Source organism: Diadema setosum, chromosome 10 (genome assembly GCF_964275005.1).
Source record: "Diadema setosum chromosome 10, eeDiaSeto1, whole genome shotgun sequence".
Classification (NCBI taxonomy): domain Eukaryota; kingdom Metazoa; phylum Echinodermata; class Echinoidea; order Diadematoida; family Diadematidae; genus Diadema; species Diadema setosum.
Genome location: NC_092694.1, coordinates 17,578,898 through 17,590,526, shown reverse-complemented (window position 1 = coordinate 17,590,526; position 11,629 = coordinate 17,578,898). Strand labels below are relative to the sequence as shown.

Sequence of the window (11,629 nt, the reverse complement as noted above, 5' to 3'; positions counted from 1 at the left end):
CTTTTTGATAGAAAACTGGAAGGGTGGTGTTAGCACGCTTTCTCCATGCTCGCCCCCCCCCCCTCCCCCGCCCCTATGCATACAAGCAGACTGGGGTTACACTTTGAACATAAACAGTTTTCCAAGTATGCCACAAGACGTGTGCACCAAAACGTTTAAATGCAATCAGTTAATACAGAATCTCCCTCGTGTAGGAAGGGGGAATAGGGAATAGGGCTTATCCCCTTCCACCTTCTCTGATTGACAAATTTCCAGATATTCCAACAAAAGTGTGCACCAGATTGTTGAATTTCAGTTCTAAAACTGATAAAAAAGCTCCCTCGAATATGGGAGACGTATCTTGCCACCCTCCCATTGCTTGATCTCCTCTTTAGACTTAGTATACTTTGGGGAATGACAATTTCAGAATTTTCCACAAAATTCAATTCAATTCTAATAACGCAAAAGCTCCGTCTTGTGTTCCCCTCCCACACCCTCCCCTAAGCTCTACCTCACTAGACTTTGTACATATAACACAAAGATTGTGCACACTCGGAATAAGAGCTAAAATCCATGATTTTAAAACTTCCCTGAAAAAGCCCAAATTATTCCTTCCATTATTTATTTTTTATTTTTTTTTTTTTGGGGGGGGGGGAGGGGGTGCTGGAAAAAATTCCAAGTATTGCACCAAAAGTTTGCACCAGATCGCTGAATTTCAGGTCTGTGTGGGAGGAGAAATGCCCCTTATCTACACCCTCGTGTGCTTGCTTTTTCTGTTTGAATTGCTTAGCAGACAGCGTCTGTGAAAATTATTCATTGTAAAAATCAATACACTGAGTTTATTAAGATAATACCATTTTATAGGCAAATTGTTCATTGTAATCTACATCTAAATGTTCTGGACAAACTGTTTCAAGTCGATAAAACACCCAAACATGCATAAAATTGCACCATTTACAACATCAAAATGCAAAAACTTCTCACCGTGGGAGGGGGACACTCCCATCCCACACCCCTCCCTACCCCGATGCTCGCTCCGCTCGCTTGGGCTCGGTCGCGTTCATGACATTCAGTGGAAGAATTGATACAAGAATTTTATTTAAATGATACAATTTAAAGGGATGGTACAGTATTGGTGGAGATGAGAATTGGGCTATTAACTTTTTGTGAGATACTAAGAAAACGCTTATGAAATAGTACAGAGCATACCATTATAAGAGGAATTCAAAGTTTATTTGATGAAAATCGGGTTTGGAATGACTGAAACATCCAAAAACAAATTAAAACAAAGCGATCGTAATAAAGTGTGGGTCCCACACTTATTAGAATTGCTTTGTTTTGGGTATCTCAGCCATTTCAAAACCAATTTTTATCAAATAAACGTTGAATTCCTCGCGGAATTACATGCTCTTTCATATTTCATAAGAGGTTTCTCATTATCTCACCAAAAAATGTTAGAAAGCTGAAATTAGGTCTCAACCAAAACTATACAATCCCTTTAAGGCGAATTGTTCAATACTAATCGACATCAAATGTTTTGCTACCATAAACAAATGGGACTGTTTCAAGTCGATAAAAGACGTAAAAACATGCATCAAATTGCACCATTTACAACATCAAAATCCAAAAAGTTCTCACCGTGGGAGGGGGAACACCCCCCTCCCACACCCTCCCCCCTCCCTCGCTCGCTCCGCTCGCTCGGGTTTGGTCCCGTTCATAATATTAATTGTAAGAATAAATACAAGAAGTTTATTCAAATGATACCATTTTCTAGTCAAATTGTTTTATATCAATTGACATCACAAAATATTGCTACCTTATAAAACAAGTGGGACTGTTTCAAGTCGACAAAACGCGCAAAATCATGCATCAAATTGCACCATGTACAATATCAAAATGCAAAAAGTTCTCACCATGGGAGGGGGAACATCCCCCTCCCACATCCTCCCCCTCCTCCCTTGCTCGCTCTGCTCGCTCGTGTACGGTCGCATTCATGATATTAAGTGTAAGAATTAATACAAGAAGTTAATTCAAATGATATACCATTTTATAGCCAAATTGTTTTAAAATAATTGACATTAAAATATATTGCTACCTTAAACAAGATGGACTATTTCAGGTCGACAAAACACGCAAAAACATGCAACAAATTGCATCATGTAAAACATCAAAATGCAAAAAGTTCTCACGTGGGAGGGGGGACCCATCATAAATTTGTGAATTTTCCCTGCATTCATAAGGTCAGGTTTCGTGATAAGAATTGTGTGAATTGATTGATGGCTAGTCTGACAGGTACATTAAGTTAAATGGCTGCTAGTTATCATCCACAATGGTTTATTCAGAATTCTTTTTACCCAGCGTGTGTTATGTATGGCCTTTCAGGAGATGCTTGCCAACGCGAAGAAGCACTATGTTGGCCATGAAGCAGTGCAGAAGAGGGGAGTTCTCTCTCTGAGGTACCCCATAGAGGGCGGTGTTATCAATCAGTGGGAAGATATGGAGGCGCTGTGGCAGCATGCCTTTGACAACGAGCTGCAAGTCAAGCCTGAGGAACACCCCATCCTGCTCACGGAGTCTCCAATGAACACCAAGGAAAATAGGACCAAGATCTTAGAGGTGTAATAATCCTGTCATTTCTAGCATTGACTCATAAAGTTGCTACAAGTTACGAGTGTTATGCCTGGTCGAGGTGGTTATCATCATTTTGTTTCATATTTCCATGCGAGATGATGGCTTGAAAGTCCATACTCAGCTGCACTAGCTGGTGTTCCATGGGATGCAGTTTGATGTAAGGTAGCCTTTCAACAAATCAAATGTCTTTCTTAATTTAATTTGGACTATACTGGTATGAAGTTTCTGCCTTTTTTTTTTCAAGAAGTCTAAATGTAAGGTTCTTAATTGAGAATAAGTATTAATATTTGTGAATGCTCAGCAACTTGGATTTTTTAAACATCCCACAACAAATGCATGATAACAGCAAAATTAATGATTAGGGGTCTATAGTTTATCTTCTTGCAGGACTTTAAGAACAGGATTATAGCAAAATTCTGACACAGTTCAAAGAAAAGATTCAGGTCCCAAATTTATTTTCATTATTGTCTGTGATGCAAAATTTTCTTTCAGTTAAAACAAAATTTCAATATGTATGAGAAAATTGCTAGTCCCAAAGACTTCTCTATAATGGAAGTCATGTGTGCATGACAGATAGCCTCAATGATTTAAAACAGAGATATTTTACTTTTATACAAATTAAATGTACCTTGGTACATGCTATTTGTTATTCTCTCTTTATCCAGATCATGTTTGAAAAGTTTAACATACCATCAGTCTTCGTGGCAAATCCTGCTGTCATGTCCCTGTATGCCTCCGGCCAAACCAATGGTCTCGTTGTTGATATCGGCGCGGGTGCAGCTCACATCGTACCTGTCCATAAAGGATATGCAGTCTCAGACGCTACTCAGCGCTTTGATGTGTGTGGCAGGGAGCTTACAGACTACATGATGAAAATACTTACAGATCAAGGGAACTTCCAGTTTTGCGTTGCAGGTGTGCTTCCTTTCTTAATGTGCAAACAAAACATGTCTTGCCAACCTACATGTTGCATTGTTTGACTGAAGTTTTCCCATTATATCTAGAGCTATTTATGTTGAGATATTCTCAAATGTACATTTTGGCTGAAAGAATATCGTAGATCCGGATGAAAATTGGGATTTGTGGCCCTCTTCCTGTCTGGCCCTCTCTCAATCATTCACATCATCACAGAACCCATGATCACCAGATCAGGTTTTGAATTCAGTTGAGATTTTTAGAAAGGGCAGTTAAACAGCCTGAAATTTTCATATGTATAAGGCGCGGTCAGACTGGCAAAAGAGTGAGAAGTTTAAGATCGCGAGGTCTTCGCAATCTTTTGTTGTGCTGCCACAATGGCAGCCAAACTTCTCTATCCTGGATCGAGAAGTTTGGGTCGTTGGTACACACGCGCAAGAAAGAAGAAAGAGCACGCTTTCTGATGGCTAGTGATTGTGACGTAACAATGCACGCCTGTACATGACAATGACCTCGCGCTTCGGAGTCACTTCCTGCAAGCAGATGATGGACTGGTCACGTGACAAAGAGCGCAAAGGTTCAGTTTCTCGCAGTCACACTGGCAAAAGATCGAGAATTTTGGAGGGGGTGGGGGAAAACCCTAGTTGATGTGGGAAGTTTTGCGAGGAGTTTCGTGGGAAGTTTGCGAGGAGTTTCGTGGGAAGTTTGCGGTCACATTAGCAAAACTTCGAGATCTTAAAGATCGCGACCTTAAACTTGCTCGATCTTTTGCCAGGCTGACCGCGCCTGTTAGCTGTCAAGAATGGCTGTATCTACCCAACAGCAACAACAACAAAAATCTAATGGAGAATTCAGCATAGAGGAAGATTACCTTTGAGAGAGGGGAAAAAAAATATGTTAAACTGTCACTAAAAGCATCCTGACTTACTCCCTATTCTGTATGGAATACATGGGAATTAAAAATCATGTAGTAAAATGCTTTGAAAGGATTGTAAGGTTAGCCAGAAACTGGACATGCTTTGTGTGCACATTCTGTGATCATTTGAAGGAATTAATGATAATGTTTTGTGTTTGTGTTTCTGTGTTTTCTTTCTCTGTTTATGTACAATGTTGTAGGTTTCTCCCTCACACCTTTACCTGCGTCATGGAGGGAAAATAAAGAAACCAACTTGAATATAAAAAAAAAAGATAAATAACAACACAACTTCACAACCAAAATGCTGAAACACTTTCTCTACTTAGCTTTTGATTTTTTGATTTCCAGTTCGTAGATAATTGCCTCTTGCAGATCATAACAAAACCACAAGCAATCTTGTTCACCCAAAATTTCCAGGATAAATAGATCTTATGGGAACTATTTGCAGAGATTTGTGATTTGTGATGCATGGTTGTAAAATACACTTCGTAATACAGATGAAAAGCGCCAGCTGATGAGCCAGTTGGTAAATGATTTATGTCTAGATGACTATATGGAATACCTTCTTTCCTAACTTCATAGGTGACTGGAAAACTACTCGTGCAATCAAGGAGCAGCTAGGCTATGTCGCTTTGGACTATGACAGAGAACTGCAGTCTGATGAGGCCGAGGTTGAGAAGATCTACGAGCTACCCGATGGGAAAACAGTCACTGTTGGCAAGGAGCGATTCCGAGCTGCCGAGCCACTCTTCCAGCCATCTTTGATTAAGAAGGAGCATCCGGGACTCCACCAGGCGATCTGGGACACCGTTCTGAGGTGCGATGAGAGCATCCGGAGTGCCGTCTTCTCTAGCGTCGTGCTTGCGGGAGGATCTACCCTGTTCCCGGGGATCAAAGAGAGACTGGAGAAGGAGATCAAGCAGATAACTTCGGGGACGTTTAAGATGAGAGCCCCTGAGCACAGAGCCACCTCGGCCTGGATTGGGGGATCGATCTTCGCCTGCAACGATGCCTTCCTAGGTATGAGCATCACCAGGCAGAAGTATGAAGAGACAGGCTCATCCTAAAAACAACTCTGCCACTCCATCACTTCATCATTTTTTCATTTTTATATTATATAACTGAAATAACTAGAAAATCATTCCAAAGCAACTCAGTTTTACCCATACGCACATGCTGAAATTTGTCCTGCATATTTCCCAGTGACAAAGAAGCCTTTCTAAAGTCTCAGGGCCTACCTCAGCTTCCTGCTGCTGTGCCAAGCAAACTTTTAATAATCAGTTTCTTGTGTGATTATCAGCATTTCCTCTAAGATTCAACCAACTTTGTTCACAACTTTTTTGAGTGACAGCATTTGCAAACCAGCAGACAGACAGACAAACAAACCAATGCCAGCAAAAAACATAACCTTCCGGAAAGACGTAATAATACCACATATGAGAGGATTAGCAGATAAAACTGTATTTTTTTATACCTTACCATGCTTCACTTGCTGATTGGCACATTCATACTAGTGTTTTCTTCACGAGGTAACACAGATATCTGCAAACTGTATTTTGTCAGTGAATTGAGACTAAAAACAAATTTTTTCCCTCTTGTGTCACCATGATAATTCTGTTGGACTGACACATTGTTGTGCTGAACAGGCTGTCTGACCTTTTGTACGGTCCAGCTTACAAGATCAATTAAAAGAATATTGCTATACGGAAAAAATGTCTAGCTTTAGGTCTGCCTTTTCATATCAGGGTTAAGAAAACTTATGTAGACTTTCCTGCCTATGTCTTGCAATGTCAAAGTGTGTGTAGATTTAGAGTTCTTACCATGTGGATTTATTTTTTTATATATTATGTATGTAATATATACAAATATTTTCTGTTTTTGAATACAAAATTATAATGATAAATGTAGGCTGAAATGCTCAGGCAACCTTTATTATAAAGTTGCTGAAATTAAATATGTATATAAACTCTGTATAGACGCATGCAAATATCTACATTAGAACAATCTTATGGAGAGAGGGAGAGAGACAGAGAGAAAAATAGAATGATCGATAAAGAGAGGCATATGGATAAAAACGGTTTTTAGGGAAAATGTGAAATAACTGCAGTATGTCATTATTATCAAAGACACAAACAAATGGGATTAATTGTGTTATCGAGTTCAATATGATGACTCTTGTTTGTTTGTTTTTTTTTCTTTAAGAAATATGTAAAAGTACCAGTAGTGAAAATGATGATTAGAACTGTGTTTAAAATGAACTGATGGAATTCAATGTTATGCCCATCAGACGATTTTTTGCCATAATTTTTGGAGTAATCATTTACAATATAAAGGAAGAAGGAAATCTCACTGAAATGAAGTAAAACTCAAGCTATCACCAAAATGAGTTACATCCGTACATTCACTTTTTGTGTGAATTTTGGTGTGGCCAGATATGACTTGGGCACTGCTGTCATAATTCTACCCAGACAGCCCCTATGCCATTTAACTCTGGTATAATAGAGACATAAGACCCTCAGGCTGAAGTTTAGTTCAACATGTGATGACCACTGATATTGTGCTCAAGATCACATTACCCCCTCCTGCGACTTGTAGGCATTACTTCACTGACAATAGTACTACTGTTGTTGTGTGTAGTTTTCAAGTAGTTTTCAGGTGGTTTTCAGTTTTCAGTATATTCATGTAAAAGTGTATACCAGGGCATTACAAAGTAATAATATTTATCCTTGCCAGCATAGAACTTTAAGAGTCCGGTGCCTATTCATTTATTTTTCCAACAATGCGTTTTATTAGCCTTGGGCAAGTGGGTATTGACTTGGTTAATATCAGCCTATATGTTTTGTACTGTACCCTCCTTATCATTTGCCAATGATGTGAGCAGATTAACTCTTTATGTGCCATGTTTGCACGCCCAGCTCAGTTGATGGCATGCCATGTTTGCATATTCTGCTCAAACGCACAAACCCGCCCAAATTGATCAATAAATTGCCAAATGCCAAAGTACATTGCGAGCGTTTCTCGCAATTCCAATCCTGTCACATGTAGCTTGCATTTTTTGTGGTGATTGACTGTCAAGCAGTATTCCATTGTGGATTTGCTAGCAAAGTCTAAGTTTCTTTCACTGTTTTGTGCATGTTCAAGTAATGGCGCTACAATATGTAGCTACTGGTCACTTGAAAGAAAGAAAAAAAATCATAGATTTGTCACACAATTTACATCTAAGAAAAGCTTGGCAGTTTCTCTACAATTTTGCGCATTGCATGTCCATAACAAAAATATATGAAAGTTACAAAGTTTACACAACTGTAACACCAGAAATTTTTGCGCGCATGAAACTTCTGCAAATTATGATAGACCCAAGATTCGCTAAATTACAATGCATGCAAATGCGTTTGACTACACAACGCACTGAATGCCAGTCGAGTAGTGATTCCTGCGAAAGTTTCATGCCACAAAAAGGTTGTTGGCTCCAACTCGCAAAATTTTCATGCTACAAATGTTTCTGGTTTTACAGTTTGTTGGTCAAAATGTATAATGTACAGCTGTAATGTGTGTAATATTAACATGCTTTTATGTAGTACAGCTGTACAGAGTTTACTGAAATATTTTGTAGCAAGTAGTGTGCTCTTGATATCTTATCAAAGTTTACACTGACAGTACATTGATCAGGGTATAAAATGTAGTAAATGTATGTGTTATGTCAGAGTGTACTGCATGTGTGTAATACACAGAATTTACACTACATGTACCTGCTTTTTAGTCTTTCGGTTGTGCATGTTTCTGGAATGAAATATTTTTATGCCAGAGGATTATGATAAAGTATGTATATCTTGCATGTTACAGAATTATTTTGAAATGAAAATGTTTTGAAATCATCAGATAACTTTGAATAAATTTTATTTTATATACTATATAAATATTTCTTTCTTGGTGTTACCGAAATAGGAAGAATGGCATTATTACTGGTTACAAATTTAACATTGTGTTGGATGTTTGTGTATTCACTTAGGTTTGTGAAAACTGTGCGTGTGCAGGGGTGGGGTATGTGGCTATATGTATGTTTGTGTTTGTTTATATTCATGTATGTTTGCCTACATTATCAGTGCTTTATTGTAAATGTCATGATATTTTTCATCGTGGTGGTGCGCTGGTGTTGTGGGCGTTGGGTGCTGTCAGTGATGTCGGTTCCTGGGTGTGTGTGCTTTGGGTGTGTAGCTCTGTAATGTGCAGACCAGGTACTAATCACATACTTACACACACACACACACACCCACAAAAACAGACAAACAAACAAAAATACACACACACAACAATAAAAAACATATCAAAGTTTCAAATAGAACTTATCTTCAAATTCCAAGTATGGTATTGATTTATAAGCATTAGGTCAGGGCAATGTCTATTTAATTATGCCATATATGTATGTATGTAAGTATGTTATGTGTTACCCCACTCCGGCGGGGGTGGACGGATACGTAGGTAAACTGAAAGAAAGGAAGAATGACGTCCAGTCACAATGAATGCGGGAATGAATGTGTGTCTTTATTCTCAGTATAAATCATACCGAGTTTCAATGATCATATTGACAGCAATCAAAATAATTATCAATCACTCCTTCTTATCAACACAATGTGAATGACACATGCAAATATGCTGATATGAATACCTAATTCTTCATCAGTATAATTGATAATTTACCTTGCTCAATATGATGCTTGATTTATACCTCAAAGAGTCTCTAAAATCAAAGGTTAATTATAACACTTACTCATAACAATCAATCTTATTTTTCCTTCGCAGTAAGCATAATTAACTGTAAAATTCTCCTTTAATAAAAGCAACCTAGCTTAACCTTAACCAGTCATTTAATATATTAATGATTTAATCCAATAAATGCAACTACATATCCTTTGATTATTCTCTGCTTGTATCAATGAATTGAAATGCAAATGATTAAATAAACCTAAACCTGGAATGCATTCACTTCTTTGGCAAGTATTGTTTTAAAAGCATGAAGGAAAACTAGTCATCTTAGTACATTGCAAACAAATCTAACTTCTTTAGTTTTCCTTTGTTTCTCTAAAAGCCAGGTTTTCTCTCTCTTTCCTGCTCGTTTCTATATTTTGCTCCTCTGATATTACACAAAATGCTTCTGTAAAATCTTTTACAATATAAACTTTAACAACATTTGAGATGATCCCTGCCGTCAGGCAAAAGCGAAAGTATTTCGGGAATTTCACGACAGTCGCTCTGAGGACCAAACTTTGGGGACGATCCCTGAATGATTCCCTTTTAATTTCTTTATAAAAAGTGAGGAACTGGCCAAAAGTGAGGAACTGAGGAGCTGGGAAAGTGAGAGAGGTACTGACCACAACTATAAACACACCGTCCAGAGAGCTAGTGGTCAGCGCTCTGGCCGATAAGGCATGAAGGTTGCTGTGAGTCATCCAAACTGTGTTCACACTGGACCTCCATCTCTACATCTACACTCTATACTAATGTACACTATATTACTTCTCGCTGTTTCCACTTTGTACAATATGACAATGTAACTCTGTTAACACTGTATCCAATATCCATATACTCACAACCTATACACTTGTTCAGGCATTTGTGTTTCCACTCAGAAATAAAATACACTTGTAAATATCAGTGACTTTGCAGTCATTCCCAAGATAGCCTAAAAGTCAATGGACTCTGGTGCCGTGCACCACCTAGCAGAGTGTTTACACTGACTGCTCTACTCATCCTTCTACACTGGATTGCACAGCCTGTGGCTTGTTCCCACTCACACTGGCAGTACTTAATCCGAAACTAAATCAGCTTAAGTAGTAATTATACATTTTTCATAATGAAAGCGGTTAAATCACTACAGAAATAAAATGACACAAGCACTCATATTCATATAAATCACTAGCACATCGTAATCAAGCAGTCACATCCGGCATTAAACAATAATAAGTAACTATTCAATAACTTCACTGAGAACACTATTTGTGATCTAAATTCCTCTTTTCCTGAAGGAGGAACTCTGCACTTCAACTACAAAACACTAAATATCACAGAATTTACCCAAAATAAAAGGAATGGGGTAGAATAATTGAACAGGAATAAAATAAAGATTTCTTACCTGAAAGAAAGGAAGAATGACGTCCAGTCACAATGAATGCGGGAATGAATGTGTGGAGCTCAAAACCACATCCATCGGGATGGAGTCAGTTTTCTTAGAATTTGAAGAGACTGGGTAAATTCCACTCTGATTTCAGGGGTGGGTGAAATAGACTTGTGAGGGTAAATTTCCCTATTTATACCTCTGACTGATGTGCATTATTGTTATCAAATGTTTTCAAACAAATTTTGTAGGGGGGGGGGGGGTAAACTTACTACGTTTGTCATATTCACTGTTTGGGATGCTCATTTCTGGGTTGCCACATCTTTCCCCCCTGAGAAAAATGTCGTCCCAGACATGTGTAAATTGTCAGTTTTTGCCCCTACCGTGCCTATTTACAATACAAAACACATATATTACTTTGCGGAAGTCCTTTCCACATCACTTCAAATAATGTGCAAAGTTAAACAAATCAAATTAACGACGGATCGAGCAACGCACAAAATTAATCAATATCAACACATAATGCTACTCTACAATGCAACAATTTGATGATAACACCAAACCTCATAAACAAACACAATTTTAGTGAAATGGTGCAAGACAAATGCCTTCACTATGCTACAAACAGAGCACATTTCAAAATTATAACAACCAACAGGCGCGCTTTCCTGATGGAGTATAACTTTTGATCCTTAGGATCGATGCACACAATTCTTTGATGTAGCGTGCCATACGCTGAAGTGTTCAAAATAACTTGGGGTGACAACAACGAAAACACATGTTCAATGTCATATGACTATAAGGACTACCTTGTATCATAAAACACTTGTAGCCACATCCTTCATCTAAGCAACTCACCCCAAACTCTCATTTAACATGTTGCTCGGAAAATTATGGCAACTTCATGACATTACAGATCAATATTACACATTTAAACAAATTGACAAACATTGGAATGACAGTTCTTACACTGCACAATTCTGATGGTCAGGGTGTACAGGGAATGTGTATGTTGGCCATTGATTATGATGGTAGTGTCCATTCAGGTAAGTGGGTAATGGCATTTGATTTTGGGG

The 11,629-nt window shown here is 38.3% G+C and overlaps 1 protein-coding gene across 1 annotated transcript; it reads left to right on the top strand.

Annotated features, from left to right (window-relative positions):
- The first annotated feature begins 2,364 nt into the window (after positions 1–2,364).
- LOC140234327 (uncharacterized) lies at positions 2,365–5,508 on the top strand. The gene is made up of 3 exons (XM_072314387.1): positions 2,365–2,595; positions 3,276–3,525; positions 5,024–5,508. The coding sequence occupies exons 1-3, from the start codon at positions 2,365–2,367 to the stop codon at positions 5,506–5,508; spliced, it is 966 nt and encodes a 321-aa protein (XP_072170488.1).
- The last annotated feature ends 6,121 nt before the right edge of the window (positions 5,509–11,629 follow it).

Excerpts from the sequence above, each read along its gene's own strand:
- LOC140234327 (XM_072314387.1), top strand. The coding sequence starts at position 2,365 with ATGCTTGCCAACGCGAAGAAGCACTATGTTGGCCATGAAGCAGTGCAG. Across the intron at positions 2,596-3,275 it reads ATAGGACCAAGATCTTAGAG|ATCATGTTTGAAAAGTTTAA; the intron begins GTGTAATAATCC and ends CTCTTTATCCAG. Across the intron at positions 3,526-5,023 it reads CTTCCAGTTTTGCGTTGCAG|GTGACTGGAAAACTACTCGT; the intron begins GTGTGCTTCCTT and ends CTAACTTCATAG.